The following is a 22767-nucleotide window of genomic DNA, read 5'->3' as shown; positions in this document are numbered from 1 at the left end:
ATACAAGAAAATACATATAGTTTAGCTTAGAATAAAGAATTCTTTAAACTATAATTTTCTTAAATTAATTTCAAAATAAATGAAATTAATTATGTTGCTAATCAATTTTATTAGGTTAAACTAGTGTAATTAACCTAGTACAGTTGTTCAAATCAAGCAAATGGGCCTTCACAATTGGGGTGGTTTGTGTGAGGGGGTGCTGGGTTCAGTATATCGTACCCACTTCTATGGCTCCCAACTCTCACACAAGGCCCAAAAGAGAGGAATTTAACCTTAATAAGAACAACTGTTATTAATTGAATAGGCCCAAAAACTAAATGGGCCTAAATAAATTCTATCAATAACTATGATAATTTATTTTAGCAACATTAACCTATATGCATCTATAATAAAATTAAACACATAGGCTCACACAGGCACACTTTGGATGGGTCCTATCATGTTGCTAGGTCATACACAGATGAAAGAAGATTGTAAATTATACCTGTTACAAATTATTATCTTGACCAAGGGAGCCATCAGATCATTAGATCTGGCACAAAGTAACCATGGCTATTTGCAATCAAGTAATAATAGGTTTTGAAAACTTACACATAAGCTAAAACACATACTCCTGCAACAAGGTTAGCTGGATAGTTGGATGTAGGATTTATTTAATTTTAAATTAAATATTTATTTTCGAAAATAATTAATTAAATAATAAAAAAAATCGAAAATTTTAAAAGAATTTGAAAAAATTCGAAAATTAAAAAAAATTAAATTTAAAATTAAACCTACAATTTTGAAAAATTAGGTTTCAACCAACCTAAATATCATTTCAAAAATTTGCTAACTACTTTTAAAAATTAAATGTTATTTTAAAAATAAAAATTAAATAAAAATTAGAAAAGATAAATGAAATATCTTTTCAGATTTTAATTTAATTTAAATAAATAAAATAACAAAATTTAAAAGTTAGCAAAATATCTTACATCTATTTAAAATTACATGATTATAAATATCTTATTTTAAATTTAAATAAGGTCAAAATATCTAAAAAGATTTAAAAAAAAATCTTAAAAGATAAGATATAATTAAAAATATCTTAAAAGATAAGATATTTTAAAAAATATCTTAAAAGATTTTATAAATATCTTATAAAATCTAACCTTAAATTTAAAAAAAATAAGATATAATCAAATTTAAAAATAAGATAGATTTTTTAAGAAGATAGATACTAATTCTATTCAAATTCAAATTACACTAATATCTTGAATTAAATTTAAAAAATATTTAATTAATTCAAAATGATAATTAGAATTGAATTAGGAATAGTAATAGTATAAATACAAAACTATACAAAAAATTGGAAGTTAATTCCAGGAAAAAGCATGAAAAATCGAAGAAAAACAAAAAAATTCGAAACTGTACGGACAGATTTGCGATCGCAGGAAAATATCAGCACAGCCCCGATTTTTTCAAATCTTCAAAAAATCATAACTAATTCAAATAAAATCCAAATTAAGTTCTGTAAAAGGCTAACTTGCTTAATTTTTTCCATACTATCCAATAAAAATAATTCCAGAGATGAAATCGCAATTATTTTTCACGAAAATTTCACAAACATCAATCAATCATCAAATAACACTCAATACAACATGATACCATCCAAAGAACATACAAACAATCGTTTTAAAGTCCAAATTTCTTGCAAGTAAATCAATTACCATGGCTCTGAGGCCAGTTGTTGGAAATTATTTTAGCAGGATCTTAGATCTACTCACAAGTATGTTTATTAACACCGTAAATATGAACTTTCTAAAACGATAAATTAAACACATATAAAGTTTAGAAAACCTTACATTGGGCGCAGCGGAATATAATGACTCCTTCCGTTCAGATATCTAGCCCTTGATTCCTTTCTGTAGCAGAGCATTATCAATATCTGAACCTGGATTTCTTTCTCTGAATCTTTGATGCTGAAACTCTTTCTTGCTGAAAGTCTTTCTTCACGATCTTCCTCACTATGATTGAGGTATCACTTGATGTGTGTGGGCACTACTCATACACTAAGGATTTCGAAATTCAAGAGGGAAGAGAAAGAAGAAGTGGCAGCTAAAGATAGGGAGAGAGAAAGGCTCAGGTTTTTCTCTGAAGGAAAAATAGAAAATTTAAGTGTAATTTTCCTGAAGCCTTCACTATCTATTTATAGCATTCCACTAGGGTTAGGTTTGAATTATTTGGCATTAAAATAGTGAAAATATCAGTTTAAATTTCCTACAAAAGTGGCTGGCCCTATACTAGTGGATTTGGGCCTCACTTTTTGCAATTTTGCAGTTTTACCTATTCTGCATCTGATTTTCTCAAAAACGCCAATTTTCTAATTCAACCATTTAAATGCCAATTCTAACTATTTAATAACTATAAATAATTATTAAATTAATATTGTCATTTATCATATTTATTAATTGAACCATACAAAGTATCATAATTAACAAATATGCCCCTATAAACTCTTTCTTTACAATTTCGCCCTTACTTAGTGAAAAATTCACAAATAGACATAGTCTAATTTGAGAATTATAATTGATTAATCAAAACCAATTACATGAGTCTTACAAGCAATATTATCTCAACTAGTGGGGGGACCATGGGTCTATATAACCGAGCTTCCAATAAGTAGATCAAGAATTTAGCACTAAAATTCACTAACTTATTAATTCTTCGTTGAATCCACGCATAGAACTTAGAATTGCACTCTCAGTATATAGAATGCTCTATATGTTCCACCATATAGACACATCATTAGTTATCCATTGTTATAATCATAATGTGATCAATGATTCTCTATATGAATGATCTACATTGTAAAAGGATTAAATTACCGTTACACCCTACAATGTATTTATTCCTTAAAACACTTGACCCCGTATAAATGATATTTCAGCTTATGTGAAATGAGTACTCCACCATTTATGTTCGTTTGGTCAAGCTCGAAGGAGATCATCCTTTGCTTACTATTCGCCAGATAGAAGCTATAGATTCCATGTTTATGATAGCGCTCCCACTCAATTGCACTACCGTGTTCCCAAAATGTACGTATCACCCTGACCTAAAAGTAGGCTTAACTAACAAATCAAAGAACACGAATAGCCTTTCAAGATTGAGCCTAATCATAACAGGATTAAGAACATTTGATCTAGGATCAACTAGGCGATATTGACTTGAATAGATATTACGGTAAGTTTAATAAATCTAAGTCAAAGTTCAATATTGGTCCCTTCCGATGCATACTCCATGCATCCAACCTGAGCTTTACTTTAACCAATGTTCTGGAAAGAACATAGTATTTCTCCAAATACAAGTAAACTCTTGTTGTAGATTATCATATCAGTAAAACCCTGTGTCTGATAAATCTAGGAAAACTTTATTCACATAGTCATGTTTACTTTCCAATGTGTTGACGGCACAATAAACAGGATCAAGTATGTGAAAAGGGTTTCAGATGAATTTATACATTATGTACATATAATCATGAAATAAATCATGTGAACCATGCAACATTAAATGTTATTTTTGATCTATATTAATAAGTAAATCTGATTATATTGAAATGAGTTTTATTTAGGGCATAAAACCCAACATATTTATTCCCTTGTCTGGGCTCTGGCTGGAGGATATTTCAATCTTAGCCTTGGCCACTGCAAGGTTGTAACATTCCCAAGCAGATTGTTGATTCCCTCTAAGACACCCTACCCCGTTTTTGATTGGGAACTTCAGGCACGAGTGAAATATTGATGTAACAGCTTTTAAGTCATACAAGGCTGGTTGGCCTAGCATTACGTTAAAGGCTGAAGAAACATCCAATATCAGGAATTGTGCCATGATAGTTATGCTTATCGGAGCTTGTCCGACTGTGAGGGGTAGCCGGATTTGTCCTAGAGGTGCAACTCCTTGACCGGAGAAACCATAGACGGGCTGAAGGCATGGAGTTAAATCCTTGAGCTGGAGCCCCATCTTCTCGTAAGCAGTCTTAAACAAAATGTTTGAAGAAGCCCCATTATTGATCATGGTTCTGGCCACCATTTTGTTTGCTATTTGTACTTCCACGACCAGCGGGTCGTTATGCGGAAATCTAATCTGGATAGCATCTTCGTCGTTGAACGTTATGGTTGGCTCTCCTGCACGTGGAACTTTGGGCTTCCTCTCTTCCACGGCCAGGACGACTTCTTCATGCTCGTGCCGAGCTGTTCGGGCATATCTTTCTCGAGCTTTGCCCGTGTCTCCGGCGATGTGCGAGCCTCCAATAATGACTTGCAAGTGTCCATCTATTGGCGGAGGCATCAGATCCTGGTTATTCTAACCTTGGTTGGCCTTGACGTACTTCTGTAAGTGCGGGTTGTTTTTCTTGATCAGAAGTTCTATTTCCCACTTCAAGTTGTAACATTCGTTAGTGTCGTGGCCGTAGTCTCCATGGAACTGACAAAATTTTGTCATGTCCCTTTTGCTGGTATCTTTTTTCATGGGCCTGGGCTTCTTGTACGGAATTAACGACTGAGTTTCTATGTACACACTTTCTATATCTTCAGTTAAGATAGTGAATGCAGTGTGTTTGGCGTGATCACGGGGAGTCTGTCCGGGCTTTTCGGTGAACTTTCCCTTCTTCCCGTTTCCTTGCTTGTGGTTGCTGCCTGAACTCTTGCCACTTGAGTTGCTAGAATAATGGGGAAGTTGGGCGGACGTTCCAGTGGAAGGAACCTCCGTTCTTCTCGGATTTTGCTCACCTTCTGCTCGCTGAATGGCTGACTCGAGCTTGATGAAACCTTCGGCCCGGTCAAGGAAATCACTCATTGAGTCGACCGGTCCGTTTTTCCTTATATCCTTCCACAGTTTGCCAAGGACTTCAATGCCCCCCAGTATCGCGGATAACTTTCCATCCTCGGTTACCCGTGACACCCTGGTCGCTTCCGTCATGAATCTGTTGATGTATGCCCGGAGTGGCTCGCCTGGTCACTGTTTTACTTCGACCAGATCTCCTAGATGCAATGGGAGTTGGCGTGAGGAAGAGAATTGTGCATGGAATTCCGAAGAGAAGGTTTTCCATGAACTAAACTTTCCAGGAGCCAACTTGAAATACCATTGCTGTGCGACTTCCGACAGAGTGGCGGGGAAGATTCTGCAACATACGTCTCTTCGCACCCCTTGTAAATCCATTTGCATCTCAAAATACTTGAGATGGGAGAGATGATCTTCTCTCCCAGTGTACATCTTCCACGTTGGCATCTTGAACTTGTGGGGTAGTGGCAGGAGATTGATCTCTGGTGAGAAGGAAATTCCGCGTGCACGGTCTAACTCAAGATCATTGTTACGCTGCCCGGCCATGCCATGAAACATATTCTTCAGTTCGTCGAGCTGGGCCTGTACGGCTGGACTGACTTGATTGGCATTTTGGTCGGGTTGGATTACGTCAGCATCTTTCTGAGCGGGGATTTGAGTATGGGCTCCGGGCTGCATGTTCGTTGTAGTATTCTGCTCGTCTGTTCCCCTTCTTCTGTTTAGATCGTCCCTTAGGTCATGGGTTGTTCCCAGCCTTTCAAACACAGAAGAAACTGGTTGTCTTAGCGATTGGTTCGCTTGGTTGACAGGTGGAATGGCTCCATTATTCTGCGTGGATCCGTCGAGCATGACCCCTCCTGATGAATCCCCGGACAAGGTCTGTCCGCCTACCTCTTGGCCCACGAGTGGAACTCGTGACCGGGGATTGGACGGCTGACCGTTGGTTGTCTAGGAGGCATTCACTGTCGGGTCATCCTCTCTTTCCCCCAGGGGAATGACGCTAGGCGTTTGCTGGCCTACAATTTGATAGGCTCTTCGTATCAGCACAGTAGCTTGCCGACTACAATCTTCGATTTCTGCATGGTGAGCCCTTAATGCCTCCATCTCTTTGTCCCTCCACTCGACGAACATACGCCTCTGTTCGTCAAACGCGAGGTTTACTGTGGCACGTAATTCCTCCTGATCATGATGCAGGGTATTGCTGTGACCCTGCATGAGTTCGAGCGCAGCGCGGAGGTTTCGCAATTCGGTTGCGTCTCCGATGGTCGTCTGGGCACTGATGCCTGGTGGAACAGTTGTGTTATGAACGCCCTGGCTGTGTGCGGAACTGTTATTCCTAGTCTCTTGCACACCAAGCGCAGTTTCAGTAACAGGAGTTGTCACCCCATTCATTACGCTTCCCATCTGTCCAAGATTGACAGCGGGTGGAACCCTTGAACTCCTTGGGTCCTGCAATGTCGGATCCAGCGTCTGTGAGCTTGATGGGTCAGACAGGCCTCTACGAGTTTGTACCATCGTGTCGAATATTGAAAAGAGCGATCTGTGATTGTGCTCTCAATGAAAGCACCAAAATGTTGACTTCGCTTTTAGCCAACGACAATGAGTCTTTTTGATAAGCGATAAACAATATGTCGTAATGAGAATATGTAATAAAGCAATAACAAGACACTGGAATTTTATAGAGGTTCAGCCCCGAGCAGTTCGGTAATAGCCTATTCCTCGTTATTTGTATTGACTTAAAACAAGGAAGAAGTTTCCTTTTCTTATAGCTCTTACAATAGTATCTCTGAATATATAATTCTTAGATAGCCTTAGCTTACAGCGTTTCGGCTTATAATTTTTCCGTCCTTTGCCCAGTGAACATTCCTCACTATTTATAGGGCTGGAAACTTGAGGAGGAAGAGTTTCCTCTCTCGTTACAATGCGCATAAACAAAAAGATCGTGTGATCAATGCTGAATGCAAGGATCGTGGGATTGAGGCTGAATACACTGATAATGGGATCGTGTGTATGCCACATCCACGTAAGTTGATCCCTGAGTTGTAGGGATTGAGCTGGTGACTCATGATGCGTTAAGCTAAATTTGCTAAGTATGGATCATTCTGCACGGCTCGTTAAGTATTCCATTCTGGATATGCCAGCGAGGCATCCTGCTCGGCATATTGCTCCGAACAGATGCTCCAAGTAGAGTCCACGTGTCACCATTCTCGTGATGCCACGTCAGAGTGCCAAATTTGGTATAACAGATGTAAAGTGTTCAAAATAGTATAAAATTACTTTTTGTTTGTATTATGTTAAAAATATATTTTATTTTATCAAAACAATCACAGGAATAGTGGTTATGTTGATTGATTTTTAGGGCTTTTCACATCACATACTGAAATTTTTAATTTTTTTTTATTTTTTTACTGTGAGGCAAAATTTTTTTCTAAAATATTGTATTTTTTTTTTCAAAAATATTGTGTAAGTTTTATACTATGTACTGTGTTAAGTTTTTACGGTTGTTCCACGATTGTTTTTTAGTTGTTCCATTATTGTTTTAATTGTTCTGTTTTGTTGTTTTACAGTTGTTTTATAAAAAAATAGTATTTTTGTAAAAAATTCCGTGTGACAGTAAAATTGTAAACTTTTACAAAATTCTAGAGGCTGTTTGGCTTTATAGTTTAAAAACTGTTTTCTATTTTTTAAAACCGAAAACAGTTTTTAAAACTGAAAAACAGTTTTTAAAAACTATTAAGAGTCGTTTGGCAAAAATTTTTAAAAGCTGTTTTTTAAAAATTGAGTTTTAAAAAACTAAGGGGCTGTTCGGTAATGATTTTAAAATTGGATTTTTGTTTTTTTAATTAAAAAAATAAAAACAAAACTAAGAAGTGTGTTCGGTAGGATAATTTTATTTTTTGTTTTTAAAATTAAAAAACAAAACTAAATAAATTTTAAAAACAGATTTTTGTTGATTTTAAAAATTTTAAAAACACTTTCTCAGTTGGCTTCTCCCTCGCTTATTTTCTCAGAAGCTCAAGTTTTCTTCCATGGTTTCAACAACTCCACAGGTAATATCTCTTCCTCTCCCTCTTTATGTATCGTTCTCTTTCTCCCTCTCTCTATATCGTTCTCTCTCTTCCTCTCTCTCAGATTTTTTTTCTCTCTTTATTTCATTGCCAGATTTGAAAATGTAAAAGAAGAATATCATATGATGAGAGTGTAGCTTGAGGAAATTTTTTTGTTGTTACAGGTATGATTCTCTTGTATTTTCTTTTTATTTTGGGTTTGCAAAGTTTGAGGTAATTTCTGTTTAGTTTTCACATATAATTTTTGAAATGGGTTTTAGGTTTAATCTCTGATATTAGATTTTGGGTTTAATCTCTGAAATGGGATCTACAATATCATCTCCTATAAATCTCACCAATTAAAAGCTTCAAGCTCCCACACCCTCTCAACAGAATTCATGCCCGTAACACTCTCCTAACATTTTCCACTTAACCAGTCTTATTTCCCAAAGCACAATCTCCTCTTCTTCACTTTCATCTGCTCTCAGCTGGTACAACTTTCTCCTCCTCCTTCTATATAGTTTTAGTCTTAATTTTGTAAATAACTTATCTCTGAACTATAATTTGGTTTACCAGAGAGGAACCCAATATTACGTGTTGTCAATTTCATATAATTATTGCTCGTTTTGATGATTTTTGTGTGTTCTTTGCGGTACAAAGTAGTAAACCAATTTAGCATATCATGTTAAATTTATTTTTAGTGGAACCCATTTCACTGATTTTAAGATGAAGACTTCTCTTACTGTTCAAACTGAATTCAGTGTATCTAATGTAAGAATGGCCTTTGACAGGAGTTGATTTCATTTAGAATGAATACTTGGATAGTGTGTTATATATTTCCTCTGATAAGTTAAAAAAAAGTGACTCCCATTTAAGTACTTGCTAATATTACTTGAATAAGAATATTTTTTTTTAGAAAAAAGGAAAAGCTTTCATTTCAAACAAACAAAACCAATACAAAGTTGCACTAGCAGCTACCAATTACAACCAACCTTTAATGTGTTTTGATTATCATTTGGTTCATAACCTTTCACCTGTAATTGTGGAGTTAATTTTTTTATTCTTAAGCTATGATATCTATTTTTGTAACAAGAATCTATCTCTGTGATTTCTGGCTGAAACTGATTGCTAATTGTCCCTTTAGTGTATACCTGGGTTAACTTGGACTTTGTAGTTCTCTTTGGTAATTAATTTGTTTCCTTATGGCTTGGACTACTTTGCAATGCCAATGTTGGTTTATTTTTATGATCTCATCACTGGAAGGGTAAGATAAGAGAAATCCAACATATATTCCCTTATGTTGTTATGGGTGTTGTTGATGTTGTAGAAAATGCTTGTTTTCTGTGTAATACGATGCCTTGTGTACTAATTAGGATTTGAGTTGTAAAGGATTTCCTCTGCTTTCCACCATATCTCTTTCTTGGTGTCTAAACAAATTAAGACTTAAAAAGTCTTCCGTTGAGATAGCAAAATAAGAGAGACCAAAAGGGTTTGAAGAGCTAGAAATGGTTGTTTGGATGAATTAATGGAAATTCAAAGAGTGAAAGGATACAAAAAGATTGAGTGGGTTGATGAGATTAGAATTCTATATGGAAAGCTATTGATTTGAGTGTTTACATAAAGAAGAGAGATAATAATGCAAGTAATTATTATTTTTTTTTGAAAAGGAATAATGCAAGTAATTTGAGTGTGTCAATTATAATGATCTAAAAAATTGATATCAATACTGATAATAAACAATTATAGTGTTTTGAGCTCCTAATATATATATATATATATAATTTTAATATTATATAGTATAGGATAAGTATTTTTTATTTTTAGAATTGTGTAGGAGTTATAGATGGGATCCATATTTCTGCTCATGTCTCCATTAATGAATAAATACCATATCGAAGTCGGAAGGTGGATACAACTCAAAACGTCATGTGTATATGTTCATTTGACATGAAGTTCACATATGTTGTTGCTGGATGGGAAGGATCGACTAATGATGCACGAATTCTTTCAGAATGTGCCACAAACCCAGATTATGAATTCCCAGCTCCACCCCATGGTAAGTGTTATCAAACTTATTATGGTTATTGACATTATTTTGTATTAATATTTATTTTTGAATGACAGTGTTGAGTTTAGCATTTCAAGAGATCAAATTCATGAAATGGCTGATGTTCGTGATGAATTGCTGATCATATATGGAAAACAAATCGTCGATGAAGATAATTAATGAGTGAAGCTTATTAACAATTAGAACTTTTTTAATATTTTTCGTCAAGATTGGACAATTATTAGTTCATATTTTATTACGACTTTGTCAGTTTTGTGTTATAGATAATGAGTTTCGTGATTTTAAATTACTTAATTTTTTTAAGATGTTAATGAGTATGTTTTATTTGATTTTTTTTAATATAATTTTTATATATTTGTTTAAAAATAAAAATAAATGATATTCATAATTTTTTTTATTTAAAAAAGGAAAAAAAATTAAAATTTTTGCTTTTTGTTTTTAAAATTAAAAAATAAAAATGGTTACAGAACACACTTTTATTTTGTATTTTTAAAATTATAAACCAAAAGCGATTACAGAACACACTTTTGTTTTCTGTTTTTAAAATTTAAAAACAATAGTAGTTATAGAACACATTTTTGTTTTTTAAAAACAAAATTTCAAAAACAAAAAATCTACTTTCATTTTTCTATTTTTAAAATTAGAAAACAAAAGTGTTACCAAACGCCACCTAAGAAAACAAAAAACATCAAAATGCTGTTTTCAATTTTCAAAAACAATTTTTTTGTCTAACATATTATATTTTATATTTTGCTCACATACTCAGATCCTAGACCCGAAACCATACCCGAACCTAGACCCGGATGGGTTAATGTTATGGTATGGTGCTAAAATATTGATTTTTTTTTCTAAGAAAAAATCTGAAAACAGTTTTTAAAAATTTGTGCCAAACACCATTAAATTTTTAAAATGATAAAATACTGTTTTTTATTCTCACTTTTAAAAACACAATTTTAAAAACTGAAAACTAAAAACACAGCCAAACAAGCTCCTAATATTTTTTGTAAAAATCCCTTAATTTTCACTATAAATTAGTTTAGAAAGTTGCGGTAGTTTTCTAAAATATTGGGCTTGGGCTCAAAATACTACAATTTGGGCCCAACTAACCCTAACCCTAGACTTTTCTTTCTTCTTCACTACCACGTCTGGTTTTTGTCTCTCGCTCACTGTCTCATTCTCCCCTTCTCAGGCGCTCTCCTCACCGGTTAGCCGTCGCTTTTCAGCCTCCGAAACCCTCTTTTTTGGTCTTCCCACGGCCACGGACACTGCAACTCCTCTCCGAGCTCTCGTTCAGTGACAGCCATTGAGCTCTGAGGTCGGCACACTGGTTCACTTTCCTCAGCTACGGTAACTCTAAATCCAAATTATTTTAGTTTCATGTGCTAAAATGCTTTCTATCCTTGGAAGTATAATTTTTAATTAGTCCTTTTTTAGGGGTTTGGGTGAATATTTGTTCTTTGTTTGGGGGTTATTGGTTGATCATTTGTTGAATTCCATTTCTTTAATGCTGTGTTTGATAGATGTTTATATTGTTTCCCATTTGATGATTATCGCTGTTAACATCCGTTGCTTACATGAGTGGTTCTTAGAACTTGCAAATAATATCGTTCAATAGTTGCTTACATGAGTTTGTGTGAGAGTAGGATATAATCACTGCAATTAGTAAACACCATATAGCACATCAGTCTTCCTAATGAATAATTTTAGGTCAAGTTTGACAGTCTACCTAATTATTGTGTACCAAATGGTCAAGTAAACAAATTAATGGAAAATACTTATCTGGTGTTCATTACCTATGGGATATATTCGAGTTATCTGGGCCCTGGAGGATTGACAGGACGAACTGCATCTTTTCTTCTTTTATACAAACAAGTCTAGTAGACTAAAGACTTGTTACAGCAAGCATGGGCTAGCAAAGATGAGTGGGAGGGAATGAGCAATGACTTGAGTTTAGTTCTGGAGTTCGAGCGGCCGAAAGAAAATAAACATTCGTATGATCTTTATCCTTATGGATTGAAAAAGGAACTACACTGGATTGGTACGACCTTCCTGATAATATCCATAAATTTTGGTCATTAGCTCTGTCAAGTGTCTTATTTGGGCTCTGTGGGAGTTTTTATGAGAATGTTGTGGTGCCCCTGCCACACATATTTAGTTTCGTTGGCTGTCAATAACAACATTCTTAGAAACTCAGATATTTAGTTGGAAGATTCTCCTTCTTTTATAGAGATATAGATACATAAACAAAAAATGTATATATAATTTGGTTATTTATGTAAGAATGTAAGATGAATTAAACATTACCTTTGATTGATGAGGCCAAGATAGCGTATCCATATATTTTTTGAAGAATTTTGACAGAGTTTGTGTTTTTCATGTTTTGGGTCCACAATTGAAGCCATGCAGTGTGTTTGTGTAGCAAAGTCATTAAATCTTTTTATTATAAATTGAATGTACCATTCTTAGCTGCACAGTTTGTTATTTCATGTCTAGTGAGTGATGAGGAAAAAACTACCTCATGTTTCTCTAAATACATGTGTATCTTTATTTGACTTTGTTCTTTTGCGTGTTGCAGATGGCATTTAGGATGCTGATGCTGAGGAGTGCTGGAGGGAAAATTTCTAGCTTGTTAGGACTCAGGTGGAGTCATGGTGCTGCTATTCCTGGCCCATTGGATGGGCTCATAGATCGTAATGTGATATCTCCTCAGATGGTTTTGCCAGAGGCATCTCTGGAGGATTCTTACAATAATAAAAATATTGGATTTGGTTTCCCGATTTTCTCATTTGGTGGATCAATGGAGCTTATGGCTGTCCCCAAGAGGAAGGTCTTTCTACTTCCTTGGTCTTGCTATTCTTTTATTCTTTCCTAAATTTCTGGAATTAGTTTGAAGGTTCATACGTTTTGGATTTTCTGCTGTGTAGACTTCTCCACACAAGAGAGGCATAAGAAATGGTCCTAAGGCTTTGAAGCCCACTCCAGTTATAGTAAGATGCAGGTAGGAGTTTAACAAGTTATTTTGCTTGTTTTTCCGATTTAGTGGGATTTTGGGACTAATTGCTGTGGACGGCACACTTCAATATATTTTTTTACCCCATGTTAGAATTAATTTAACCCTCTAATATGTTGCATTGTTAGATTTGAAAACCTTACATTAGGAATTTGAATGATAGATAGATGCTTGAAAGTTGATATATTATTCAATAAACCATTGGAAGAATGCTGTTTCTAAAACTTTCATTGCTTGATTTCTTGTGAAAAACATGGGGTTGAATTTTTTCCATTTCACATTCACCTATCAACAAGGACATCCAACACATTTAAATCTCGTTAATTGATGTTATCATATTTCTAGATGATGATTATTTGTGAGAAAAAAACATTTTCTTTTATCTCTGTACCTAATCGAGTATTCTTTGGTTGCAGGGGTTGTGGTCGAGTCAAATTGCCGCACTTCTATTGTTGCAGCGGGGACAGAGGCAATGCAGGTGACCAAAATGTCTCTACAAGATGAAAGGATTTTGTACTACACAAGCAAAACTTCAAGGGAGCTGTAGAACAGGAAGTGCTTTAAATAGAATGTATGCACTGCTGAAGCTCTGATGGATTGAAAAACAAAATCTAGTTTGAATAGAAATTTTGCAGTTTTGTTGTAGAAGTGCTTGGTGAATTGAGAACATGTGCTCCCCTTACTGTTCAATGTTGCACCAAGACCTAGGGAATGCAGCTGCTTTGAGAATAATGTCGTGTGAGATTTAAACTCAAATGAATACACAATCATTGAGATTCACAGCTTTTCGTTTTTGTTTATGGACATATGTGAGGCTGTTACTAGGCATTTGTTATTATAGTCATTTCCACTTGTGGATATCAGCCTACTTTTTATTTAGTTCTTAATACAGTTTAAACTAGTAAACATAATCCCTCAACTTATCTTAGAAACGACACACTTTTTAAACTGTTAAGTTGAGCAACATTAACTTTGAATTTACTTAGGTCAGTTGGTTGGCCACTGCATTGATTGATAGTCAAGACTCAAAGAGCCTTTCCTGAGCATGACCGGTTGATATTATGATTATCCTTACCGACAAGTCTTCACATCTTTGATTACGCAAAAGCTAGTACAAAGGTCCAAACAAGATACAACAAACTAAGATTGTTTGGATCAACAAGGCTAGTATAAAGGTCCAAACAGGGTCCTACGATGCCTAGTTTCTTTGATCTTGTTTGGACTGACGTGCAATAATAGTTGTCATAATGTGCGTCTACTCGGGAAATAAATGCAGTTTACACTAGGATGGATGTGAGACCAACGAAAATGGTTGATTGTTATCTAATGAGATATGGTAGCTACCGGCACTACCACCTCTTAAAAATCAGTGTGTGAAAGAGCAAAATTGGATAGATGTAGTGACTCATATCTTGGGAAGATTAGTCACCTTTAGAGCTAGGTGTCACATGTTGGGAATGATAGAGTTGGTAAGAGAGAAAGGAAGTAATGATATTACACAAAGCTTATTTTCTCTGTTAAGAGGTAACCGGTTTTGGAAATATATATGTATGTACTATGTATATCTATATACATATATAATTATGTCAAAACTCTCTATCTCTCTCTTCCATCATTTACTATTTTCCATTTTCTTTTCATCAAACCTCATGTCTTGATATTTAAAAAACTTGGAAGCAATCCAAGAGCGAATAATTCAAGGTAGTTTCTTTAACTCTTTCCTTCATTTACTCTTCTTTGTTAAGCTAAAGCTATGATATAGAACGACTTTGGTTTGTATGTGGGAGACTTAAAAGTGATTATAAATAAGATACTCACCCAAGCCTAAGACCTTCGAAAAAGGTCACATTTTGAGGAATTTTTGTTTTGATTAGAAAATGATACGAGGTTAAGTGTATGTATAATATTTCTTTAGTTTTTTTCTAGCTAGCATTATAATTAGTTATAAACTTGTGTTGGTGATTAATGACGCATGTGTGTAGATAGGAACCCAAAAAGGATGATGAAAACTAAAGTTTCTATAGCTTAGGATAAAAATCATATATATAAATATATAAATATATATATATATATATTTTCAGATATGGGTTGTGAGCATATGTGAATTTATTTGTTGAATTTGTAGTATGTTAAGAGTAGACGTGTTTAGACTTTTGAAAAATTCAAAAACATTCTATATGAATCAAGTTATGACTTGCAAGATCATCATGTGAACTTTTTTTTCTTTCTTCACAACCATATACGATTATATTTTCTTGAGATTTTTGTGAGACATTCTAAACATATGGTATTGTTAAAATGCAACAACAATATCTACGAAATAGGAATTTAAATTTATAATAATTAATATTGGTGGTAAAACTATTTAAACTCTATGATTAGTGATACTTAATTATATAAATTGATTTTTTGGTAGTAAAATCTTCTAAACTTCATTTTTGTTAGCTATTTACCTATTTTGTTCAAAAGGCGTGTTCAAAAGACGCCGTTAAGTGCCACGATAGACATACCACAATCAGTGGCGGAGCCAAGACTTAAATACTAAGGGGGCCAATCATAAAATTTTTTGAAAAATTTATATTGCACCCCCTTAAAAGATTGTTTTGGTACACCTCTTATTTGTTTCACCTAAAAAAAGTTTTTCGTTTATTTTTTTTATAAGCGCGTACGTTTTCAAAAAAATTTAAATATTTTACAATGTCGAAAATAAAATTTTAACTATTGCTTACCACATGTATAAGAAAAAATAGATACACATCAACAAAATAATTGAATCTTATTTTGAGAATTAATTACAAAATAATTACAACTTAGACATACATCAACTGTAAACTATTTAGAATTTTCTAAAAATTTAAATGTAATTCTAAATAATTACAACGTAGATAATAATAAAGAAAAAATCGGACTAAAAAATTCTTCAGGATACAAAAACAAATAGGGATAGAAACTTCCATTCTAGGGGATTTACTATAAAATTATCCAATAATTTTTGTACTATGTAATATATATATTCATGTATAGTACACCTTATAAAAGTGTCGTTCTGACACGCTCAATTTGTTTTGAGATCTAACAAAAATTTTTAGTGCATTTTATTTTATGATTGTGTACCGTTGTAGTTATTTAAGATCACCGATAAACTTTAAAAAATTCTAAACTATAGTGTCAAAAATAAATTTAAATATTTTTTTCACTTATAACTTTATTTTCTTGTATATGCAAATACTTATATTACACATTTATATACAAATATGTATATATAATTTAGCTACACTACATATATTACACATTTTATAAAATTTTGGGAGGCCATGGCCACACCACCCCCTAAAGTACCTCCGCTCCTGACCACAATGTACACGTGACAAATTTTTAGTGGGGGATATATGATTAGCCACTTAATTACATAATCGATTTTTTATTTTTTTTTTATGATTTTTGTGGTTAAGTGTCACTTTACCACAAAAAATGAATTTATGTAGTCAGGTGTCACTAATTATAGCATTCAGGTAATTTTGTCGTCAATATTTCCTACTAAAATTTTTTATGTCCATTGTAGTACTTAATAAAGCTTTTTGAACCGATAAGGTAAATAACTAAAAAAAGTAAAGTTTAAAGAGTTTTACTACCAAAGAATTAATTTACGGTTAAGTGTCACTAACATCCCTTATAATAAATTTGAGTTTTCACTTGTTAGGTTTTAAGCCACCAAAACTGGACTGCTTTTTTGTGTTCACTAGACCTAAAAATAATCTTTTAGAAAAAGAACCAGGTCAAAATTCATTTTGGATAATTAATTAAAAATCAAGCAAGAATAGCTTTATATATTTGGGTCTAAAGCTTTGAAAATTTTCTTAAACACCAAAATTGTTTTAATTTGGCGTTTAGCCAAAATTAGTTCTAACATTAATGCCTATTTTTAATTTTAGTTCGTTTGGCGCCTAGAATTTAATTAAATAAGACAAGATGAATCATGTAATCCAATATTTGCATATGTTGGAGGTCTAAATAACTAATTTAATTAGTCTTATCTATATATTTTAAATTTAATAGGCATTAAAACAGAAGAATTCATAATAATTTATTTATAGATTTTTTATGAAAAATTTATTTATTAAAATTAGTAAAAATGTATAATTTTAAATTAAATTACTATTATATAAATTCTTAATATTTAAAATAATATTATTTAAATAATAGATGTTAGAATTATATATTTTCTTTAAATTATTATTAGTATATTCACTTTAGACAGAAAATATGCCATAATAATTAGCTAAAGTTTCCAATGCTAAGCTAGATCACGAGTTCAATTGAAAAAGAACTAAGTCTTTTTTTTTACTTTTTTTTTTTTATAAAAAAAGAAAATTAGGAGCATCTTTATTGGTGTGTTAAATTAATGATACATTATAAAAATATAGTACTCTAGAAGAAATTTGTTTTATAAAAATATGTTAAACCCGGTAAATATTAAAAGTGTTGACAAATTTGACAAACAATTATAGCAGTATATTGGATTCATATTACATTTGCCTTATCTTAGTTGATTCTTTTGGAAGAAAATTTTAGTTGATGAATCTATTTTTTTCTTAATTTATGCTTAAAGAAAGATGAATTTTTCTGTTTGAATTAGTAAAACTTTTTTACTTCTAAGCTGATACATATGTAATGCAGTGATTGCTAATATCCAACAAAGGTAGAAGTAAAGATGAAATTTGGGAAAGAGTATAAGAAACAAAAGGTGGCTGAGTGGACTGAAGCCTATATGGATTACAATGGCCTCAAACATATATTGAGAAATATGAGAGCATACAAGCAGAACAAGCACCCTGCAATGAACAGAACTCTCAGCGGGTTTTACCGCCAATCTAGTAGCCGCTACAACGAGGAAGATCTTGAGAATCAAGCAATAGAAATTAAGACGTTGCAGAGAGATGGTTCCTTGCAGTTGTTTGAGACAGTTTTTATTGGACAGCCTGAAGAAGGAACTGAGTTTGAGGTAACATTCTTCAGAAAACTTGATGAAGAGTTTTATAAGGCAAATAACTTTTACAAGGACAAAGTGAAAGGAATGATGGATGAAGCAAATCAATTGAATAAACAAATGGAATCTCTAATTGCTTTGAGGATTAGAGTTGATAAACGTAGTGTCAAGGGGTCTAATTCAAACAGACATAATCAACAAGAACAAAGTCAAAGCAGTGGCAGTAGAGAGAAAGTCAAAGTTGGAGAAGTTCTTGAGCATGTGAAGATTAACAATGACCCTCAATCACCAATTTCTACTACAATTAAAGGTACGTTGAAAGGCTCTAAAGTTGAAGACTTGAGTTATAGCAAAGGGAGTTTGAGAAGAGCTGAACAACAATTGAGAGTTGCATTTATTGAGTTTTACCATAAGCTTTATCTTCTGAAACAATACAGGTAATGAAAAGAAATTGTTACACTCATATTCTTGTCCTTGAATATATACCATCTCCATGTTCTTATACTTTTTTCTCAATGGATGATGGATCAGTTATATGAATCTTTTAGCATTTTCCAAGATCATGAAAAAGTATGAAAAGGTACACATGCTTGTACTTCTACAGATTATAATAATAGCTTTTCATTATTTCTACAGTAATCATTATGTTGAAACATGTATAGTGCAGTTAACTTTATTTGCATAATATGCAGATCTCATCAAGAAAAGCATCTAAATTGTACATGGAAGTTGTGGATAACTCTGTCCTTGGAAATTCAGATGAGGTCTGTAACATCTTTACTTTATAAGTCAGTGTCTAAAATCTAAAATTTAAGATTTTTTGTAGTACAATATAATATATCATGTATGCTAGTTTGACCACAATTTCATCACAGCTCATTGATCTCTTGGAGAGGGTAGAGACAACCTTCATCAAGAATTTTTCAAAATCCAATCGCAGTGAAGGTATGAAATCGTTGAGGCCAAAACAAAGAAGAGAAAACCACACAGTAACATTTTTCTCAGGTAGGAACCAATGTGATGAAGTTAATTCATTTGCTTCACATGGAAACAAACCTAATACAAACTAATCATTGCTTTCAGGTTTTTTTTCGGGTTGCACGGTTGCGCTACTTGTAGCCATTGCTTTGAAAATTGAACTTCATAATCTGCCAACTAAAGAAGAGGGAGTGCAGTACTTACAGAGCATTTTTCCACTTTACAGGTAACCAACCAACCATAGATCATAATCCTAACTTCTCTTCTGTGACTTTGCTCTTCCCTAATAAAATAAAAATGTAATCAATGCAGTGTATTTCTATATGCCGTTCTGCACCTTCTCATGTATGCTACAAACATTTACTTTTGGAGAAGATATAAGATCAACTATCCATTTATATTTGGTTTCAAGAGAGGAACAGAGTTGGAATACAGAGATGTTTACTTACTAAGTACAGGACTTGCTGTACTAGCTTCATCTGCTTTCTTGGCAAACTTGCACCTGGACATGGACCCAAATACTCAAAAACTTAAGGAAGTAACTCAACTAGTTCCTCTAGCTTTAGTCGCTGTAAGATTCTACTACCCAAGTTAATTGCTTTTGAGGTACTTTGATTGTGTACATTGTGAATTGATATTTCTTTATCTTGTGCAGCTTGTTCTTCTCCTCATTTTTTGTCCTTTAAACATCTTATACCGAGCAAGTCGTTTCTTCTTCATTCGATGCCTTTTTCGCTGCATACTCGCTCCTCTATACCCGGTATCTATGAATGAGTTCTGTTAGTATCAAAGAACATAAGTAAATAAGATCAGCCAGCTTAAATGGGCTCAATCAACATTTTTGACTGTGTTTGGATGCAGGTGACATTTTCAGATTTCTTTTTGGCAGATCAGCTAACTAGCCAGGTTTCAAAGATATCTTAAATTTCATTGGATGCAATCTCTGTAAGATTACAATAAACTTGGTGTGGTTTTGACTAAAGGCTCCTTGGCATATTTTTGTACCTCAGATGCAGGCTTTAAGGAGCTGTGTTTTGTATATTTGCTATTATGGTTTGGGAGAGTACTCAAGGAGGCAAGAAAAGTGCCATACCCATGGGCTTTACAATACACTCTACTTTGTTATTGCTGTTATTCCATATTGGCTTCGTTTCATGCAGGTATTTCATTACTTTTGATTGTCGTTCATGATTTTAGTAAGGCTAATTAGGAATTTTTCCCCCGAATTTTGACATGTATTAAATTATGCCCCTGAACTTTTAAGGTCGTTAAAAATTCTCTCTGAACTATTGAAATTGTTAGATTTAAGGACTTCTGTCTAATTTTAGTAAAAAAATTTTAACATGGATGAAAGTTCAGGAGGCATGATTTAGTACATATCAAAGTTTGAGGGGCATAATTTGGTAAATATTAAATTTTGGAGAGCATGATTTAGTACATAAAGAATCACTAAAACAGTAAAATTAGACAAAAGTCCTTAAATCTAACAATCTTAATAGTTCAGGGGAAATTTTTAATGGTAAAAAAAAATTCAGGGGGCATGATTTGTTACATGTCAAAGTTCGGAAAAAAATACTAATTAGCCTTTTAGTAATTAATTACTAGCTACCTAGAGCATGTTTGATATTGTTTTTTGTTTTTTGTTTTCAAAAAATTATTTTTAGAAATGAGAACAAAAAATAATTTTTGAAGTTTTTAAAAACAAATCATGTTTGGTTAGTATTTTTTAAAAACAATATTAACTAAAAGTGAATTGGTTTTTAAAACAGAAAACAACATTTTGTTTTTTTAAAATTCTTGTTTTTTGTAACTTTATTTTCTGAAAACTATTTTCAAAAAACAAAGTTACAAAAAACAAGAATTTTGAAAACAACAAAATGTTATTTTCTGTTTTAAAAACCAATTCACTTTTAGTCCATATTGTTTTTAAAAATCACTAACCAAACGTGACTTGTGTTTTAAAAACTTCAAAAACTATTTTTTGTTCTCACTTCTAAAAACAATTTTTTAAAACAAAAAACAGAAAACAATACCAAACATGCTCTAAGAGTTTTGGAAAACTTAAAGACAAAATTATGTTTTCATTTTTATTTTTCGGGTAAAACTCAAACCAATAAAATATTTTATCTGGAATCCCACACACTTTAATACAAAGTTGAATTAAACCCATTCTCCCCCCAAAATTCACACACTGCAACCACCTCAGGTAGCATATATTTTCATTTTAATTTTAACATTTATAATCTATAAATAGGGGCGTTGTGGCAATTTGGCTATTGATTTGATCAATTTTTGGGTTATGATGTCGTTAATTTTGATTGTGGTTTTGGGTACTGTACTGAATACTGATGTCCTATTATTTTTATATTTCCTCATAAATGAAGTGCTTTCGTCGATTAATTGAGGGTAGAGATAAAATGAATGGATACAATGCATTGACGTACCTCTCAACAATTATTGCGGTGGTGTTTAGAACTATCTATGAACTGAGAAAGGAGTCAATGACTTGGATGGTCTTTGCATTGATTAGCTCAGCCGTAGCCACTTTGGTCAATATTTATTGGGACATCGTTTTTGATTGGGGCCTCTTGAGAAGGCACTCTAAGAATATCTACTTAAGAGACAAACTTATAGTCTCACACAAAATTGTCTACGTTCTTGCTATGGTACGTACGTACGTAATTATTATTTTATCATTTAAATTACATAATCAAACAATTTAATTATATAGGTATATGGTGATATATAATAACAGGTGTTGGATATATTATTGAGAGTGGCTTGGATGCAATTGGTGTTAGCATTTAATCTACACTCAACTCATAGAATGGGAATCACAACCACTGTATTCTCCTTGGAAATTATTCGTCGTGGCATTTGGAACTTCTTCAGGTTCATCTCTATACATGCATGCATGCATAATTTATTGTGGTGTATATTATAGTTAGATATTATTTTGAATGATTTACTGTACGCAACAAAATATTTAAATTTTATTAAATTATTTAAAATTTTGAACAAAATCTATATATATTATAAATTAATGTAAATGGATATTGGTGATCAGATTGGAAAACGAGCACCTGAACAATGTTGGGAAGTACCGCGCTTTCAGATCGTTGCCGCTTCCTTTCGCTTACTCCGATGATCAGAAAGAACAGAAAGATGAATGAACTTTTACACACAGAGAAGAAACTTTTACCGGGAACACGTTTAGCAAATCTTAATAGAATGGTGAGATTAACTGGAAGAGAAGAGAGGTGAGTGAAAGTTTAATAAGTATAATGAGAGTTTAGAGAGAATAAGATGTAGAATCGAGGGTTCAATAAGATCTATGGGTAATTCCACCTCAAACAATAACATTGAGAGGGGATGAGTACGCTACCATGGTCGTATAACTCTGATTGTTATTAATGAATAATGGTTGCTATTCTCATATTTTGGCTACCAATACTTATATATTTTGTCAGATATTATTATTATTATTTTGCAAGAACAAAATTAATCATGTTACTGTGGGGGTTTATATACTGGTGCAAGTAATGCTTTTGGACAGTTTTTCAGTTATGTTTGTTAGTTAAAGTTAGTTAAGTCGGTTGTTCCTTTGTACTCTTTAATTCGGTCTATATATATAAAGACATTTTTGTAATTCTTTTAGTAGAGATTGAGGGGTGAGCTGAGAATGTACAATTGATGTAAAGATCAGCATGAGAATTTATAACTCATGGCTCTCGAGTGACTTAATTTTTCTGGTGTAGGAGCAAGACTCCATTCAGTTGAGTTTGTGTCCACAATTGTTGATCTCTGAGTTTCATCTTCAACTAATAAAGGCAAAGCCTCAATGCAGTTCCTCCCAAGGATT

At 33.1% G+C, this 22767-nt stretch overlaps 2 protein-coding genes and 1 long non-coding RNA gene across 5 annotated transcripts; all 3 read left to right on the top strand.

The window, feature by feature from the left end:
• Positions 1–7715: 7715 nt before the first annotated feature.
• On the top strand, positions 7716–10233 carry LOC133037818 (uncharacterized). 3 transcript variants are annotated; one of them, XR_009687803.1, is made up of 4 exons: positions 7716–7865; positions 7978–8047; positions 9697–9918; positions 9987–10233. It is a non-coding gene; the product is annotated as an uncharacterized LOC133037818 (long non-coding RNA). The 3 variants fall into 3 exon arrangements; XR_009687804.1 differs by lacking the exons at positions 7716–7865; positions 7978–8047 and adding an exon at positions 8069–8353 and having other exon boundaries at positions 9687–9918; XR_009687802.1 differs by lacking the exons at positions 7716–7865; positions 7978–8047 and having other exon boundaries at positions 8054–9918.
• Positions 10234–11024: 791 nt separating this feature from the next.
• On the top strand, positions 11025–13803 carry LOC115716759 (uncharacterized). Its single transcript, XM_030645656.2, has 4 exons — positions 11025–11277; positions 12506–12757; positions 12855–12928; positions 13357–13803. Exons 2-4 carry the CDS (start codon positions 12506–12508, stop codon positions 13442–13444), a joined length of 414 nt encoding a protein of 137 aa, XP_030501516.2. The 5' UTR covers positions 11025–11277; the 3' UTR covers positions 13445–13803.
• A 531-nt stretch (positions 13804–14334) lies between these two features.
• LOC115716758 (phosphate transporter PHO1 homolog 10) lies at positions 14335–22320 on the top strand. The gene is made up of 13 exons (XM_030645654.2): positions 14335–14641; positions 17618–18364; positions 18459–18507; positions 18620–18691; positions 18803–18932; positions 19011–19131; positions 19218–19476; positions 19561–19665; positions 19767–19811; positions 19916–20065; positions 21290–21571; positions 21661–21797; positions 21973–22320. The coding sequence occupies exons 2-13, from the start codon at positions 17652–17654 to the stop codon at positions 22076–22078; spliced, it is 2169 nt and encodes a 722-aa protein (XP_030501514.2). The 5' UTR covers positions 14335–14641; positions 17618–17651; the 3' UTR covers positions 22079–22320.
• Positions 22321–22767: the final 447 nt, after the last annotated feature.

This window comes from Cannabis sativa, chromosome 5 (assembly GCF_029168945.1).
Source record: "Cannabis sativa cultivar Pink pepper isolate KNU-18-1 chromosome 5, ASM2916894v1, whole genome shotgun sequence".
Classification (NCBI taxonomy): domain Eukaryota; kingdom Viridiplantae; phylum Streptophyta; class Magnoliopsida; order Rosales; family Cannabaceae; genus Cannabis; species Cannabis sativa.
This window is presented reverse-complemented; position numbering and strand designations above follow the sequence as displayed.

What these genes read in the sequence shown, in the direction of transcription:
- LOC115716758 (XM_030645654.2), top strand. Translation starts at nt 17,652, where the DNA reads ATGAAATTTGGGAAAGAGTATAAGAAACAAAAGGTGGCTGAGTGGACT. An exon ending in TCATGAAAAAGTATGAAAAG is followed by an intron (nt 18,508 to 18,619) that starts GTACACATGCTT and finishes CATAATATGCAG; the next exon opens with ATCTCATCAAGAAAAGCATC. An exon ending in CACAGTAACATTTTTCTCAG is followed by an intron (nt 18,933 to 19,010) that starts GTAGGAACCAAT and finishes CATTGCTTTCAG; the next exon opens with GTTTTTTTTCGGGTTGCACG.
- LOC115716759 (XM_030645656.2), top strand. Translation starts at nt 12,506, where the DNA reads ATGGCATTTAGGATGCTGATGCTGAGGAGTGCTGGAGGGAAAATTTCT. An exon ending in TGGCTGTCCCCAAGAGGAAG is followed by an intron (nt 12,758 to 12,854) that starts GTCTTTCTACTT and finishes TCTGCTGTGTAG; the next exon opens with ACTTCTCCACACAAGAGAGG. An exon ending in CCAGTTATAGTAAGATGCAG is followed by an intron (nt 12,929 to 13,356) that starts GTAGGAGTTTAA and finishes CTTTGGTTGCAG; the next exon opens with GGGTTGTGGTCGAGTCAAAT.